At 45.4% G+C, this 18,154-nt stretch overlaps 1 protein-coding gene across 1 annotated transcript; it reads right to left on the reverse strand.

Moving 5' to 3' along the window:
* Nucleotides 1-789: 789 nt before the first annotated feature.
* AURKC (aurora kinase C) lies at nt 790-3,900 on the reverse strand. Its single transcript, XM_044911330.1, has 6 exons — nt 3,725-3,900; nt 3,294-3,485; nt 2,825-2,963; nt 1,941-2,089; nt 1,190-1,364; nt 790-1,013 (listed from the first exon to the last, which is right to left on the reverse strand). Exons 1-6 carry the CDS (start codon nt 3,898-3,900, stop codon nt 843-845), a joined length of 1,002 nt encoding a protein of 333 aa, XP_044767265.1. The 3' UTR covers nt 790-842.
* Between the last annotated feature and the right edge of the window lie 14,254 nt (nt 3,901-18,154).

Genomic DNA, 18,154 nt, shown 5'->3' on the forward strand with positions numbered 1-18,154 from the left:
CTGGAAATTTCACATTGTGGAAGCCATGTAGAATATGGTGGAATAACATTAACTCCATATAAAGTATTTTTAAGTTCGGAGACAGTGGTGAAGGCAATGCCTGTGATGAGCAGAAAACATGTTTAAGCTCCCAACTGTGTCTAGATGTTTATTCTGGTGCAGTCAGCTTATCATGGATGGAGGGAGTAGCTGATACATGCAGCTGTAACAGGATACGGGGAAAAGTTGGAAGAGAGTTCCCTAAATTCCTAAAAGTGGAGGATGAGATTTCAGAAGATGTGATGTTACATTTATTATTAGGGATGACGTATTTGATGCAATCAGAATATGACACACCACGGAGGTGCTAGTGAATTCATTTGAGAATTGAGTGGCATTGATGTGCAGTGAAACATTTTGTCTCAGAGACATGCTGGGTGTCAGTATAAAGAGGGTGGACCTCTGGGTTGATCAGAGTCCTGGTTTGCAAATGGCATACTCCTGAAAACGTGGGGAATAGTAAATTGAGTCTAGAAGAAATGTGATAGGTGGTAGGTTGTACACCACCAGGGTGGTCGTCTGCACAAAGTAGTAACTAGTTTTCAAGGTGAGTAGAGTCACCATCCTTGGGGACCAGGAGGGACATCATCTTGGGACACTCTCATAGGAAAGAGTTTCTACAAGAAATAAAGATTCTACCCAGTCACATAACTACATAGTCAAATAACTATAAAGAACCGGTACAAAATGATTCAGCTTTTATTAATTAGCATCTTGCATCTTAGAAGAAACAAAAGACAGGTAAGATAGTAGAGCCAGGGGAGCTCCCTGGACAAAAACAATAAAACAGGTGCAGACAGGGCTCAAGAAGCCATCTGAAAAGACGGAGGCAACACCCTCTGAGAGTGGGCCCGGACCCAGGGGTGCTCCAGGATCTGGGCCAAGGGCAGCCGCTCCGAAGGCTGGTATCTGAGAAGCTTGGAGATCAAGTCCTGGGCCCCCAAAGGTAATGATGGGGGAAACCTTACATCTACCTGATGAGGCCAGAGAAGAAAAAAAGAGAACATGGTTAATTTCTGTGCTGCGTGCTTTCTCCATTCCTTAAGACCCTTCAAAGCACTGTTCTGGATCTTTTTGGACAACCTTTGTGTGCACCCCAGGCTCTGCAGGCCTGGCTCCCTAGTGAGTGCCCAGAGTGTAGCCATCCTACCTTGAGGATGCGTCTGTAGGTCTCATTATGGGAAGGGCTCTCAAAGGGTGGATTTCCCACCAGCAGCTCATAGCACAGCACTCCAATGCACCACAGATCAACCTTCTCATTGTATGTTCTCCTTTCAATCATTTCTGGGGGCAAGTAGTCCAGAGTCCCACACATTGTCTTTCTCCTAGAGGACAGCAGGGAAGAGAGCACTGTGCAGAAGCCGAGAACAAGGGTAACCCTCCTTTTCTATATTCCAGTGAGATGGGAGACCCTAAAAAGTCCGAGCAGTCCCCTCCTGAGCATGGGAGTTTGGAAACACTAAGTTTTAATAAGGATCAAGGTTTAGGGAAGGCAAATACTGGAACCCACAAATTCCATATTTTGGAATTATTCATAAAGCTATGTGGCTCATGATCGAGGATGTTTTCAGAATATTTTGGGCATCAATAGAGATTTTGAAGAAACTGATGGTGCATCAAGAGGGACCAAGTAAAATTCCTGGAGTTATGGAGCAATGATTCTTACTTACATCATGGAAACTTACTGAGAAAGTTACATGTTAACAGAGATCAAAAGATAAAAGATAAGGTTGAGCCACATTCTTTCAATCTACAAATGCACATTAAATATATGCATATGAAAAAGGCAGTACTCAAATACAAAACCAAGTTTGTATCTGGGTCTTACACATGGAATGAATTAAATTGGATCATTCCTAAGTGGCACCCAGGGCCCATGCCCCCACCACCACTTTACCTACCTCAGAGATGGGGTGTGCACAGACCAGCCAAAGTCTGCAATCTTCACCTCACCCCTGAACCCCAGCAGTAGGTTCTCTGGTTTAATATCCCTGTGAATCACCTTCTTCTCGTGGCAATAGATCAGAGCATCTGCCAATTCCTCCATTATCTGAGTGAGCAAAGAAAAAGCCATCAGGAAATGAAGCACGCCACAATTTCATATGAGATAAAATACTCATGCATTTTACAGTTGTAGTGGAATCTTTTTATTTCCTTTTATTTCCTGTTTACTGACCCTGTTACTTCCTTAATGGCACCACAATTTTTGGTGGGGGAGGGATTCCTCTCCCCATTTTATGTGGTCTTATAGGATGGATGATAAAGTGGACAGAACCTCCGTTTTGCCTTAGAACAGCAAGTAGCTGGACATAGGACCTATGCTGAGCTAAACAGATGATCTCCCACAGGATTTGACGCCTGAAGAAATGATACAAAAGCAGGAGGAAAATTGCAAGATCCCTCATTCTGACAGCAAGCTGACCCAGAGCTTCCACTGGGATAATTGTTGCTCTGATTCCCCATCTGGAGCCCTCTAGAAATCTCTTGCTTCCTATAAGCCAGTTCCACTCACTTATTCAGTGAACTCCTTCACAGGCCTTCAACATGCTTCTCTGCATAAGGTAGTGGAGTTAGATTGTCTTGCTTACACTAATTATTAATATTCTGGGGTAATTAGGGTATCAAACTGAAGTTATGGGCTGTATGTGTCATTATATAAAAGGTATAGAATTCAGAAACAAAAAGAACCTGGACAATAATGACAGCCACAAGCAGTGACCCCCCCCCCCCCCCACTAGTCCACAATAAACTCATGGGCCTCAGAGCCCCCAGGCCCCCGCCTCACCGTGGCTGTGTGCTTTTCATCTAACGTGTGGCTCTTTTGCAGCTCCTTGTAGAGCTCACCCCTTGGAGCATATTCCAGAATCAGGTACACGCGGCGTGCGTCATGGAAATAGTTGTAGAGACGTAGGATATTGGGGTGTCTGTAGAAGAGACAGAGGAAGGGTCAGACTCATAAGACCCAACTCCTGATGCTGTCACAAGTGCCTGGTCACACAAAGGGCAAATTGTGATGGGACCAGAGTAACAGCAGCCTGACACCGGAGTGTGTGAGAGAACAGGAGCAGGCATCGGGGTTTTGGTGTCTGAAACAGGGACGATTACATGGTGCAAGTGGAATGAACTGCAGAAAAAAATCTTCAAGGTGGCCTATCTGAGGGTAGTTTGCGGGGAATGCTGGGCTCAGACGCCAGAGATGGAAGAGAAAGCAGAAGAGCAAGAAGCCAGTGCCGGGTTCTACAGGCTGTCCTTACTGCAGATGCGCCTGGATTTCAATTTCCCTGCGCAGTTGGTGCTCCAGTCCTTCCTTCTCTATCTGGGACTTGAAGAGGACTTTCAGGGCCACGATGAAATGGCTTTCCTTGAGCCGAGCCAGGTACACATTCCCGAATTTTCCCTTGCCCAGAGGACGCCCGATTTCAAAGTCCTCAATTGTGAGGCGCCGCCTGAGAGGAAAGGAACAAAAGAGCCTCAGTTTGGGAGGTGGGAGGAGGGCAATCGGACTGTGGATGCTCACCTTCCTCTCACTTAACCCCACCTCTGCCCCTTGCCCTTCTAGGGGCACAGCCAGGCTGTCTGGTCATCAGCTCTCAGTCCGCGAGCCAACACGGAACACGCGCCGCTCGCTCCTCCTTTCTCTCCCCACCCCCTTCCCACTGGCCGAGACGGCGCCGGAGACACTCACACGGGCGGGATGCTGAGCTCCACGTGGCCTGCTGCAGCGACCTGAGACAGACAGAGGTCAGCGCTTCCTCCTGTGCACCCTCCACCCCCAGCAGCGGACACCGGCCCTTCGCAACCTCTTCTCCGGCCCCGGCTCCTCTCGCCTTCAGCGGCGGGCCCAGCACCGCCCGACTTCATCACAGCGTTTGGGTGGCTCCCGACGAGAGACGATGGCGACAGGACGGCCTTCCCGGGCCCTTTGGAAATGTCCTGGAAAAGGCGTGGGGTAGGAGATACTGAGGGTGACGCTCCTCGGGTGCCCACCTGGCCCTCGCCGCCTCGGGAAAGCGCCTGCACCGACGCCCCCGGGAGGTTCCCGCGCCGCTCGCAGCCTCGGACGCACGGAGACCTGCGCCGGGGCCTTTATCCTATCGCCGCCCTCATTGGCTGAGCCAGCAGTTCCTGATTGACTCCCATTGGTTGGAACTTCTGAGCGAGCAGGCAGCGTGCCCAATAGAAGAGACAGAAATGGGAGCTTCCGCGCACGCTTAGCCAATGAGATTGCAGGGCGCGGGCACCTGCGGGTCGCTGGGGCGGGGCGGGGCGGGGCGGACGCCAGGAGCTGGGGCTTCGGGAAGGAAGGGAACCTCCGGAAGGGCAGCCGAGAGGGTACGATGCGAACGGGTCTCGCTGGATGAGTACCTGCGGAAATCCAGGAGCGCGCGACTCCGTTAATGAGCTGACGTGGCGCACGTGGGAATGAACCGGCACCGACCGCAGGAAGCCGCCGGGGTGCCCCTGCGAGGTCGGCAACCGCGTGCGCGCGGTCGTGTCCCGTTTGGGCCGCTGCCCGCTCCCCGCGATTTCTGCCTCCTCGCCGAATGTCCTGCAGCCCGCGCACTCCCCACTCCACCCCACAGCCCCGGGGCCTCCCCCAGCCTGGAACTGCAGGCGCGTCCGGCGCGAGGACGCCTCCGTGTGCTTGTTGGACCAGCGGAAAAAATGGCTTCATTTGGAAATAACAGAGAATTACAATGAGGGACGAGGAAGCTACAGCAGAAACCATAGGCTCGTCCCTCAAACATAGGAGAAGGAAATTTGGGAGCAGTTGTGAAGCAAAGGCCACAGGAGAAAAGCAACAGATGAGTAAAAGAGTTTCCCTTCGGTTGAGTTTCAGGGGTAGTCTACTGCTTGTAGGAAAGGCTATGTACATCTTTTCTCCTTGGGGCCTATCATTGATGATTCTTTCCTGTTGAGGATTCTTCTGTTGGGGTCTAGGCAGCATGTGAGAGCTTAGCCCCACCCCCGGCCTCCTGACTCCATTCTAGTGAAATTCCCTTTTATTTTCACAGACCCTTTAATCAGTTTGCATTTGGGGTCTCAAATAGTAAAGTCAATCCACATGTCTATTTGGCAAATACGGAAGTTTCAAAAAGTTTTAAATGGAATTCTTTTAGACAGGTAACGATATAAATTGTTGGAGAAACAGAATTTAAAAAGAAAAAATCTCCTCCCAACCCAGAAAACCTCTCCACAAAGATAGAGAAAAAAGTTTTTTACCAAATAAAGCTTAAACCAGAATTTGATGCCGTATCACAGATAATCGCTAAGAGATGGCAAAGTCAGAAAGATACCCTTTCATATAGCCAAGCAGGTGCTGGCTTTCTCAGTGTCTCCCATTACATTTTTTTTTTTTTTTTTTAAAGGGGGGTTCCTTTTTTTTTTTTTTTTTTAAGACTTTTATTTATTTATTTGACAGAGAGAGACAGGGCGAGAGAAGGAACACAAGCACGAGGAGTGGGAGAGGGAGAAGCAGGCCTCCCGCCGAGCAGGGAGCCAGACATGAGGCTGGATCCCAGGACCCTGGGATCATGACCTGAGCCGAAGGCAGACGCTTAACCGACTGAGCCACCCAGGCGCCCCTCCCATTACATATTTTCAACATGGACAATAATTAGTCCTCAAGTAAGAAAACATGACAGCACCACTTGTTATGCAATTTATCCTAAATTTACCTAGTAATTGGGCTGCCTACCTGCTGCTACATTGGCTTTCTATAAGGGAAAACAAACTTATTACCTGAGGGTAGAAGGTAGTGTTAACCTTAAAAATAAAAGTTATTTTACCAGCAAAAATGGGTTTATTTGGAAATAGCATAGAATTGCAATTAGAGACATGCAAGCTATGGTAAAACCATAGGCAAATTCAACAAAGAGGAAAGTTATTTTATGGAGGAGGAGAAAGTTGGGATGGTTGTTTTGAGCAGAATCCTTTGGAGAAGAGCAACAGTTCAAGGTGATGACAGTTTCTCATTGGCAGAGTCACAGGGATGGTTGATCTTGTGGGAAATGCAGCGTCCATATTTCCCTGATGGGGGCCTATAATTGACAGTTCTTCCTGAGATTGACTTGGAGTGGTGCTGTGTGAGAGGTCTCCCTTCTTGCCTCCCAGCTCCGTTTTATTTTTATTTATTTAATTTTAAAAAATTTTATTTATTTATATGACAGAGGGAGAGAGACAGTGAGAGAGGGAACACAAGCAGGGGGAGTGGGAGAGGGAGAAGCAGGCTTCCCGCCGAGCAGGTCCTGGGGTCATGACCTGAGCCGAAGGCAGATGCTTAATGACTGAGCCACCCAGGCGCCCCATCCAGCTCTGTTTTAAATGATGTTTCCCTTAATTTCCAGTTTTGCGACTTGGAGCAAGGTGCCCCCAAATTAGGCCTCTACTTTACCACAGAAATTGGGAGATAGGGATGCTATCTCCCTTGATGTTTGCATTTCAGAGATAGCTCCTAGGTCTTTTGAGAAAGACATTCCTGGGGTGGGAGAGCACGGGGTGCCTGAGAAAAAGCAAGAAGGCTAGTGTGTCTAGAGCTGCAACTGCAGGGGTTCAAGTGGGAGGAGAGGAGTTAGATAAATGGAGACATTGTATAGAACCTTGTCAGCCTTTGTAAGGAGGTTGTAATATGCCCCAGAATGTGTTCTAAAATGTACCGGTTATTTGTTTAATCAGATATCGTAAGGCAGCAGACCTGGAAGTGATTGTCATGAAGGAAGTTTATGCTCACAGATCCCCACAAATAAGAGTCAGGGAATGCTACCGATGGGAGATTCTGCATTGTATGAATGGAAATCTTGGTTCTTGGATTCCCCATGAAAGATTTACGTGGGGATCCACTCTCAGATAGACAGCCAGAAGGAAGGTAGCACGCACAAAGCAGTTATTAAGGACAGGACACTGTCAAGGTGGGAGATCAGGCAGGCCCAGAGGTGACAACTGCCCTGAGGCTACAGAGATCCATGGAGGGGGTGGACTCTAATGGTGGCTACTTCCAATCATTTGGGGGACTCCTCCCACTTGGTTGGGAGGGGATTTTTGACCTTACTGGTTTGTACCAGAACCCTCTTGGCAACCTTCGCCCATGGGGGAAGGGACAAAACCGCAGTGAAAATTTACTGTACGGATGCAGAGGTGGAAGAGGAGAGCACAGGTTCTGCACCTGTGGCTCTTGGTCTGTCAGCCCTGGGGTGTTGGAAGCCAGTCAGTAGGTGTGACCCCAGGCTTCTAACGTGTAACCTATTTATCACCACCCTTATCTCCAGCTCAAGTCTAACTGTCTTATTCTATCAGGCATACCATACAAGGCAGTATGGGGAGGCAGCAGCTATGATGGAGAAAACATGGCCCAGCACATTTATTGTGTATTTTGCAGGAAAGGCAAGGCAAGACAGGTAAACAGTTTAGGATTGACTTGTTTGAATACAATGTAGGGACTTTGGAGCAAACGGATCACTTCCTGTCTGGTACCTGGCCCTGGAGTTTTAGGGTAGAGGAATGCTGCCTCCTGGAGTTTAGGAGCCAGAGAGAGGTGGTTAGTTTGCATATGAAAAGTGAGGTCCTGAAAGAGTTGTCAACCTAGTCCAGGGAGGGGCAGTGTCTCCCCAGTCAGCAAGGCCCTAGATGCCAGACCACAGAAAACTGAAAATATATAGTTAGTACACTGTGATATAGACAACTATCCTGGAGGGTTTTGAGCTGAATGGTAATGTAATCTGATTCGTGAATTAAAAGATCAGTCTAGGTATTGTGTGGAAATTAAACTATAGGAGGGGCAAGAAAAGGGAAGATCTGTTAGGCTGTTTTCCAGATGGGTGAGGATGAGGATTTAAATTAAGGTAGTGACAGGGGAGGTGGTTTATCACAAAGTACAAACAGTTGATCAGAAGGGACAAGTTATCGAATTAGTAGAGAAATACGGATATGAATATAACGGTTTCACAGTATGGATTGTTGTTATTTTAACCTACCCATACCCCACACTGCCTCCTTCATATGGTAGGCAGATTTCTGACGATACTGAAGTGCACCTTCCCAGAAATGCTTTCCTACATAGAGATGCTCAGGCAGGTATCACTGTTCTGCTGTCACAGAGCCTAAGCCAAGGGCCAGCACGGTGGACTGTGCAGGAAAGTGCTCATTGAACAGGCTTTGGCTGCTCAACCGCTACGCATCCCAAAGGACTGGCCCCTGACCAGCTCCAGGAAGACAACCTGAGTCCTCGAACATCTGGCCTGGTAAGAGTGACTTTAGGCCTGTATCTGCAGGCCCCGCTGCATCAGTCTGACCAGGTAATTTATGCTAACAGTGTGACTCACAGAGAATGGTGGGTTTTGTATGCCTGAGGCTCTGAGCCACACCGTACGTTTGCCTTCTGCGATCCCACCGAGTATCTACGGTCAGTCACGAAGGTACTACATGCCTCAGCAAGAAACCCTGGACACCGAAGCTTGGGTGACTTTCCCTCATTGGCGATACTTGAACATATTGTCACACATCTTTGCCAAGAGAGTTAAGCAAGCCCCTGTGTGACTGCACTGGGAGGGAACACCTGGAAGCTTGGCTCAGTTTCCCCTGGACTTTTTACCGTGTGCCTTTTCCCTTTGGTGACCTTGACCTGTGTCCTTGAGCTGTCACAGACGGAGTATAACGGCAGTTATCTGAGTCGAGCGAATCCTCCTAGCAACCCATCAAGCAGGAAGGTGGTTTTGGGGAGCAAAGAACCATATGTATACACGGTTATGATCTAGATGGTGTGCTGGTAAAGGTTCCCTGAGGACGTGCCATTTGAGATGAGATGGGAGGGCTGAGCATGCACTAACTAGGCAGTGTGGGGAGGCAAGAGGCCATAGCAGGTGGGAAAGTGAAGGAAAGGGAAACAGCAAATGAAAAAAGAGACCAGAGTTGTGCAAGAGAAAAGGAAGTAAATTAGGCACATCCCACACCAGGTAAGGCCCCATGGATGGGCCATGTTAAGGATTTGGTTTTTATCCCAATAGTGAAGGGAAGTCATGAAACATTTTAGGGAAAGGGGGTGGGGGTGAACCCACCATGACCAAATAGGAGCCATATCTCTGGCTTCAGTGTGGAGAATCGACTGGAGGATAAAAGCAGAAGGTACAGCAGAAGCTGAGGTGTCAGATGATGTTTGGAGGGACCAGGGAGGGGGCAGTGGATTGCACAGCAGCAAGGTCCCACATGGGAAAACTTCACAATGACAACATCTGCTTGACACAGAAATAGAAGAATAAGCAGGGACTTAAAAAAAAAGTCATCCAGCAACTAAGAACAAGTCCAGGAAGTATAACCAGGCAGTCTGACTAGAGGGCCCATGCTCTTCCCCTCCCCTCCAAAACCCTCAGTTTGTTTCTCAGAGTCCATAGTCTGTCATGGTTCGTCTCCCCCTCTGATTCCCCCCCTTCATTTTTCCCTTCCTACTATCTTCTTTTTTTTAACACACAATGTATTATTTGTTTCAGAGGTACAGGTCTGTGATTCATCAGTCTTACACAATTCACAGCACTCACCATAGCACATACCCTCCCCAATGTCTATCACCCAGCCACCCCATCCCTCCCACCCCCACCACTCCAGCAACCCTGTTTGTTTCCTGAGATTAAGAATTCCTCATATCAGTGAGATCATGATACTTGTCTTTCTCTGATTGACTTATTGTGCTTAGCATAATACTCTCTATTTCCATCCACATCATTGCAAAAGGCAAGATTTTGTGTTTTTTGATGGCTGCATAATATTCCATTGGATATATATACCACATCTTCTTTATCCATTCTTCTGTTGATGGACATCTTGGCTCTTTCCATAGTTTGGCTATTGTGGACATTGCTGCTATAATAATCAGGGTACATGTACCCCTTTGGATCCCTACATTTGTATCTTTGGGGTAAATACACAGTAGTGTAACTGCTGGGTCATAGGGTAGCTCTATTTTCAACTTTTTGAGGAACCTCCATACTGTTTTCCAGACTGGCTGCACCAGCTTGCATGCCCACCAACACTGTAGGAGCGTTCCCCTTTTCTGCATCCTCACCAACATCTGTCATTTCCTGACTTGTTAATTTTAGCCATTCTGACTGGTGTGAGGTGGTATCTCATTGAGGTTTTGATTTGGATTTCCCTGATGCTGAGTGATGTTGAGCACTTTCTCATGTGTCTGTTGGCCATTTGGATGTCTTCTTTGGAAAAATGTCTGTTCATGTCTTCTGCCCATTTCTTGATTGGATTATTTGTTCTTTGGATGTTGAGTTTGATGAGTTCTTTATAGATTTTGGATACTAGCCCTTTATCTGATAGGTCATTTGCAATTATCTTCTCCCATTCTGTCAGTTGTCTTTTGGTTTTGTGGACTGTTTCCTTTGCTGTGCAAACACTTTCTATCTTGATGAAGTCCCAATAGTTCATTTTTGCCCTTGCTTCTCTTGCCTTTGGCAGTGTTTCTAGGAAGAAGTTGCTGCGGCTGAGGTCGAAGAGGTTGCTGCCTGTGTTCTCCTCAAGGATTTTGATGGATTCCTGTCTCACATTTAGGTCTTTCATCCATTTTGAGTCTATTTTTGTATGTGGTGTGAGGAAATGGTCCAGTTTCATTTTTCTGCATGTGGCTGTCCAATTTTCCCAACACCATTTGTTGAAGAGACTGTCTTTTTTCCATTGGACATTCTTTCTTGCTTTGTCGAAGATCAGTTGACCGTAGAGTTGAGGGTCCATTTCTGGGTTCTCTATTCTGTTCCATCGATCTATGTGTCTGTTTTTGTGCCAGTACCATGCTGTCTTGATGATTACAGCTTTGTAATAGAGCTGGAAGTCCGGAATTGTGATGCCACCCATGCTTTTTTCAAGCCCAGCTAGTATCTTTATATATAATCGCCATTCTGAATTCTAGTTCCAACATCTTACTAATGTCTGTATTGATTAGGTCCCTGGCAATTGGTACTGCCTCTTGTTCTTTTCTTTGAGGTGAGTCTTTCCATCTTGTCATTTTGTCCAGAGGAGAATAGATGAATGAGAGAACAAAATGCTAACAGGGTAAACGACCCCAGAAAAATATACACTAAAGAAATCAGAAGAGACCTGAAACCGGGGGGAAATAAAGGGAAAGAAAAAAAAGAGTATGATCAAATGATCAGGCTGGTGAATAGATCATTGCCACACACCAGATTTTGGGCATATTTTGGTCTGTTAGAAGAAACTGCCTCCCAAAATTTTAAAGAAAGGAAAACATATATGTACAAAAATAATGGTAAATACGATGAAGGGATGGAATACGACTGTAAAGATGAAAATTATAAAAGATTCAATAAAAGGAATTGATAAGAAGTTGGTTGAAAAAGAAGAGAAATTAAAAAAAAGCGGGTGGGAGAGAATGTGATCAGGCAGGAGACTAGAACAAAGGCATACACTAGAGATTTAGGGTATATTTCGGTCTGTTAGAAGAAACTGTATCTCAAAATTTTAAAGACAGAACAACTTATATATATGCAAAAAATAAGGTTAACTACAATGAAGGGATAGAATATGACTCTAAAAATGAAAAATAAAAAAGATTTTTAAAAAAGGGATCGATAAGATGTTGGTTGAAAAAGCGAAAAAGAAAAATTAAAAAAAAATAGAAAAAGAAAAAAAAGAAAATTTAAAAAATTAACTTTGAAAGACTAAAGAATCATGGGGAAAAAAGCCATGAATTCTATGTGCTGTATTCCCCTAGTGCTGGAGTTCTGCCGTTCTCATTGATCAGTAACTTGGTCTCTTGGTCTTGGCTGGAAGGGGCCTGTTACAGTGATGCTCAAATGTCTTTGCCCAAGGTGTAATTGCCCAGCCCTTGCCAGGGGCCGGGCTAGGTAATCAGTTCAGTTTTGCTCTCAGTATCTTTTGTTCCCTGTAAGTTTTCGATACAGCTTTGGAGGAGGAGAAAGAAAATGGCGGCCTCCCAATCTCCTCCCTGGAGGAGCTGAGAACTCGGGGTCCCACTCCTCAGTGAGCCCCCAGAGAAAAGCGGTCAATCACTCCTATCTCTCTGGTCTCTGGCCGTACACAGTGCTCACCCGGCCTGTGACCTAGTGTTTCTTTTCTTTTCTTTTTTTTTTAAAGATTTTATTTATTCATTTGAGACACAGAGATACAGAGAGAGAGAGAGCATGAGCAGGGAGAGAGGCAGAGGGAGAAGGAGAAGCAGGCTCCCCGCTGAGCCAGGAGCCCAATGCGGGGCTCGATCCCAGGACCCTGGAATCATGACCTGAGCCGAAGGCAGACGCTTAACCATCTGAGCCACCCAGGCGCCCCTGACCGAGTGTTTCTATCTCTGGCACACAACCCCGTTTGGAGTCTCCAAACCCAGCAGATTCCTGCAGTGCGCTTCCACGCCGCTCCTGGGGGAGGAAGGGCAGTCTCCCCAGATCTGCCGCTTGCTGGGTCCCTGCTTCCAGAAAGTGGTCACTTTTCTGTTCAGAGAGTTGCTGCTATTCTTTTCTTCGATCTCCTGTTGAGTTTGTAGGTGTTCAGAATGGTTTGATACCTATCTAGCTGAATTCCTGGGACCAGACGAAATTTAGGTCTCCTATTCCTCCGCCATCTTGCTCCTCCTCCTAGAGGGCCCATGCTCTTGACACTCTAGTGCTCTAAGGAAGGCAAAACCCAGTTGCCCATTTACAATTTAGCTCAGACCATTCACTTGTGAGACGTGTAACCCACCTGTGAGCAAGCCGATTACAGGTCGTTAACCCTCCAAACTCAAGGATGACATCACTGAGCATTTCAGAGGCCTCCCCGCATCGCACAACTGAGACAGGAAAGGCCATCTGTGGGCCAAGTGTGAGAAGAGAGGGAGCTGCGCATACTCCCAGAGGCCAGATTCCCACAGGCCTCCAGCATCAGGTCTCTGTAGAGAGCCCTCCCAGCTGGAGCCCAATGCTCCCACTCCCTCCCAGTCACTCCCTCTGACAGATCCGTCAACCTGATGATGCCTGCAACACCACATTCTTTAATCCCAAATTATGCACATATAATGATGCAGAAATTATTATGACAACGTATTTAATTTTCTCTTTTTGGAGCCAAAGGCTACATGTTTTAACAGTGGGAACAAAGAGTAAATGAGAAATCACTGACATATGTGCAATGTAAATAACAGCATTGACCTGGCCATTTTATCTTTGTAGAAATAAAGGCAAAAGAAGGAATATTTGCAAATCAAATCACCTGAAGCCTTATCTATATAGAGGCAAGAGCCTGTCTCATCAGTCTCTGTACTTTGTCACCAGTAAATTAAATCCTACTTTGTAAGAATATCTACCGTGACTTGTTTTAGTTACAATGGTTTACATGTATTACATGTGACCTCAAAGCTAGGACTTTTTCACTGCAGCAAACTGTATTTGTTTAATGCTTGTAAAAGATACTTGAATTTACTCAACATTTTAGTACCATTCAAGTCACTGTGAAGAAACAGCTGACATCACAGGCCTGAGACTATTATCCTTTGAGATTCAAAGTTTGCCCTTGGCTAGAGTTTGGGACCTTGTATTTCAGGAGATTTCCCATAATTCTCAGAAAAGAGAAATGGCTCCGTGTGCCTATTGCTTGTGTCAACAATGTGGCTTATGCTGGTGATCTGCTATCCTTCTGGAGGTCTAGAATTTTGGTTATATTTTAGAGAAACCGTCCCCAATAATAACCCTGTGCATGGAGTTTCTTTCTAAGATTTTCTTTATTTTAGAGAGAGCACAAACTGGGTAAAGAGCAGAGGGAGAAGCAGACTCAAGTAGGGCAAGAGGCAGAGAGAGAGGGAGAAGCAGATTCCCCACTGAGTAGGCAGCCCAATGCGGGGCTCGATCCCGGGACTCCAGGATCATGACCTAAACTGAAAGCAGATGCTTACCTGACTGAGCAACCCAGGTGCCTCATGGCATGGAGTTTCTAATGTGCTTCCGTAGTAGACATTTCACAGATGCTGTCATAACTCATTGATGCAACTTAAGGATGCAGAACTCTTTAAGAACTTTAGTACTTCTGCCTTCTCCCTTGGCTGATTTTGCTTTGTATCCTTTTGCTATAATAAATAAATCATAGCTGTTGAGTATATGCTGAGTCCTTTGAGTCTTCCTAGTAAATCATTAAATCTGGGGTAGTCTTGAGGACTTTCAATACCACCATTCATTATGCAGTCAAATGTTCTACCACTGAGCTATACCCCCACACCTCCACCACCATTCATTATGACTTTTTAAGTCTTAGAGATCTGGCCATAAAAGCCGGTGTGGTTTCTCTCCGAAGTCAACATATGCTATATACTGTGCCAACTATATACACAGCTTTGTGTAACCACTCTGTGAGGGACCCAAACATTATAATAAAAATATACTGCTGTGTGTGGCCATTTACTAAGACACACACACATTAAGTGTCTACTAAGGAAAATAAAAAGCTAAAGACAACAGAAGGATACACTGGATGCAGGGATAATGAAAGAAAAATGGGCTGCAAGGTATCCAGCTCGGGCAACAAGACAGAACACAGTGGGATTCACTGAGATGTTTCTCAGGCACCTCAAACGTGATGTGTAAAACGAAATGCCTCCTGTAGCCCTCTTCTACCTCCCTACCATCTGAAACCCAGAGATTTTCTATAAATCCCTACAACATTGTAACAGATTATGCAGCTGTTAAAAAGTTAAGTTTGTTTTATCTCACTCAACCTGAAGGAATGGCCAAGGTGTAGAGTCAAATGAGAAAAGGGGATTATAGCTAAATGAGCATAATTTGATCCACTTTAATAAAAACGATGGTGACCAGGAAGACAGACTTATCCTATGAGAAGGAATACAGGAAAGGACACGGACATGAATCCTGCAGCTACCCTAACTGGCCTCAAATCCCTAATCTCATATTTCTTGGTTAAATGTACATCTCTTGGTAAATCCCTTAGCCTTTCTGTACCTCAGTTTTCTGATCTGTAAAACAGGGATAACATCACCTACCACAGGCATGTTGCAAAGGTTAAGAGTTGATGTGTGTAAAACATTCAGAACAATGACTGAAACATGGTAACATACCATGTCTGCTTGCTCTCATTATTACTGTGGGTGCATCCTCATGGTGATGGCCATGAGCACATGACACATGCAGACAGGCTCAGTATGTATGAATACTGATAAGGTGTGGAAGGATGGCCAGAGAGAAACATTCAACCTGGAGACGAGAATTTGGGGAACTCTGTACATCACTGAGCGTAAAATACCTTGAGGGGGGAATTAACTCACTCATGGAACACCTCACAAGTGAGAAAGCAAGGGCAACATTCTGAGAAGCACCACTGTTTAACAGATGGAAGAAGACACCCATCCTCTGAAGGAGCAGGGCATGAACTCAGAGAAACCAGGAAAGGACCTTCAAGTCAAAGAGGTGGGCAGCAGTGAAAAGGTCCAACAACAGACCTGGGGGGGCGCTGGAGAAGGGTGGGAGGACAAGAAGGGACTTTGTGAGACTTGCCGGTCAGGTGCCAGTGGTGGAGACCACCGTTTAGTTGTCAGTGGGGTGAAGGGTCATGAGGGGGCGGGGCCAGACCGTGGACAGAACAGGTACACAGGGTGTGTCTACGAGAGAAACGAGAAGGGCACAGCTCACTGGGCATGTGGGGCAGAAAGTGCCTGGGGGCGAGACTAGAGACCTGAACACACGTATAGATTAAGAGGATAGAAGGGGATTAAGAGGGCCAAGTTGAAGACCAAGCAGGGAGGGTATACAGGAAAGAGGTCCTAGACAAATCGGGGCTTGGGGGTATGTGTCCAGCCACGAAGAGGAAGAGTGATCCTTGAAGAGGAGGGACCCCTTCTCCTTTGAGGCTACACAGGTATTTACTGTTTTGAATTCAAAAGTTTGCTTATACCACTTTGCTTCTATAAAAGACCTACATTAGTACTTGTTTTCAGTAACTGAAAGATATCTGAGGATTTTCGCTTGTACCAAAACGTACCAGCGTTTGTTTCATAGCAAGCTGTTACAGAGGCAGTCAACACCCCAAACAGCAAGACTGGAACCACCAAGCTCCTTCCTCAGGAACTACTCAGAATGTCAGCATCGAGCCACCATAGCTTTGAACTGTGTCTGTGAGCATCTGGGCTTTATCTTGATTTATTTTGTGCATCTGTTACCAAGATGTCCTAAAGTATCTAGAAAAGCCTAAGAGAGGTTATTTTTTGAGTCTGGGAATGCTAAAAACTTTTTTTCATATAAATGAATGGTAATTGCTTCTTTGCTTTATGCCATTTCGGCTTAGAAAAGGTTTCACAGAAATGCTCTACTTTCTAATAGCAAGGGTGGGGGGGTGGTTATAGAGAGCTGGGGAATTTTACACAGAAACCTTTCCTGGAGAACAAAACTCTTGACATCCTGCAGATCACACTCAGTTCTAATGTCTGTTCTTAGAAATATACAGGATACCAACACAGAAGACTGCAGGCTTTCCATTCCTCCATATAATCCAGGATTTCTATTCCAACATCAAGATAAACCACCAGAATATATGATTTTGGACTACACAGTATTGCCTGTTTTCTTAGAGTCCTTCTTTGGCACTACAAAGCAGGCAGCTAAATAGAAGATGTATAAAGGAAACAAATAGAAATTAAACAACTGAAAAATTCAAAAACGAAAATGAAAACTCGCTGGGTGAGTTCAATAGATTAGATACGAGAGAGAAAAGATTCAGTGAGCTCAAAGAGAGATCAATGGAAATAAATCACTCTAAGCAACAAAGAGAAAACAGATTGGGGTACTGGGCGGGAGTGGGAGTCCAAGGACCCTCCGGGACAAGACCGAAAGATCTACCACTCACGTTATTGGAGTCCTGAAAGAGAGGAGAAACCATGGGGCTGAAAAAATAATTGAAGAATATCTAAAAATCTTCCAAATTGGCGAAGGGCATACACCAACAAATTCAAAAAGCTAAGCAAACACCAAACAGGATAAACCCCCCAAATTTCATGCCAGGTTGTATCATAATCAAACTTTTGAACTCTATATACAATTAAAAAACCACACTGAAAACAGCCTGACAGAAAGATGAATTACAGATAGAAAAAAAGTGGATTAAATGGCAGACTTCTCATCTGAAACCAAGGAGAATAGAAGGAAATGACATGCTTTTCAAGTACTAAAGGAAAGAACTGCTGACCCCAAATAATATATCCCACAAAAAGATCCTACTAGAATGAAGGAGACTTACATTTTTAGATAAAGGAAAACAAAAACATCTGTTACTAGAAGACCTTCCCCATAAGAAAGACTACAGAGGATCCCTGACTTAGAATTTTTCTTGACCTTACGATACTGTGAAAGTGATATACATTCAGCAGAAACCATACTTCAAAATCTGAATTTTGATTTTTTTCCCTCAGACTAGCAATATGGAGTGTGGTACTCCCTTGTGAGGCCAGAGGCAGCACGTCTCCCAGTCAGCCCCGCAATCACAAGGGTAAACTACTGATACTCTACAGTGTACTATGTTGCCAGCATTTTTGGATATTGCGTCCTGTGTTTTCCCATCCCATCATGTCTACAAAACACCCATCTGTGTCTCCTGCTTCTGGTGAAAAGAGAAAGTCAATTACTCTTGAGAAGAAACTCAAGATAATTACCTAGCATGAAGGTGGCAAGCTAGTAACGGCCATCACACGTGAGTTAGGACATTCTTAATCAACAATCAACCATATTAATGGTCAGTATTGGTTAAATCCACTCTGTCATCATGAAGAAAAGAGATGGGCCAATTGACGACATGGAGAAATTACTTGTCACATAGAAGACCAAATACAAAAGCACATACTGCTTAGCCCACTGACAATCCAGGCTAAGGCAAGAAGTCTTTTCAATATACTAAAAGAGCATGCTGATGATCCTACACATACACAAATGTTTATAGAAAGTCGTAAGTGATTCCAGTGCTTCATAAGGCACCAGAATTTCCATAATGTGAAGGCGAGCAGTGAGGCAGAAAGTGCCAATACCGAAGGTGCTGAAGCTTTTAAGGAGGAGCTGCATAGGATAATTGTGGATGAGAAATATTTGCCAGAACAAATATTTAATGACAATAAAAGAAGCTTGTT

This window comes from Neomonachus schauinslandi, chromosome 16, assembly GCF_002201575.2.
Source record: "Neomonachus schauinslandi chromosome 16, ASM220157v2, whole genome shotgun sequence".
Classification (NCBI taxonomy): domain Eukaryota; kingdom Metazoa; phylum Chordata; class Mammalia; order Carnivora; family Phocidae; genus Neomonachus; species Neomonachus schauinslandi.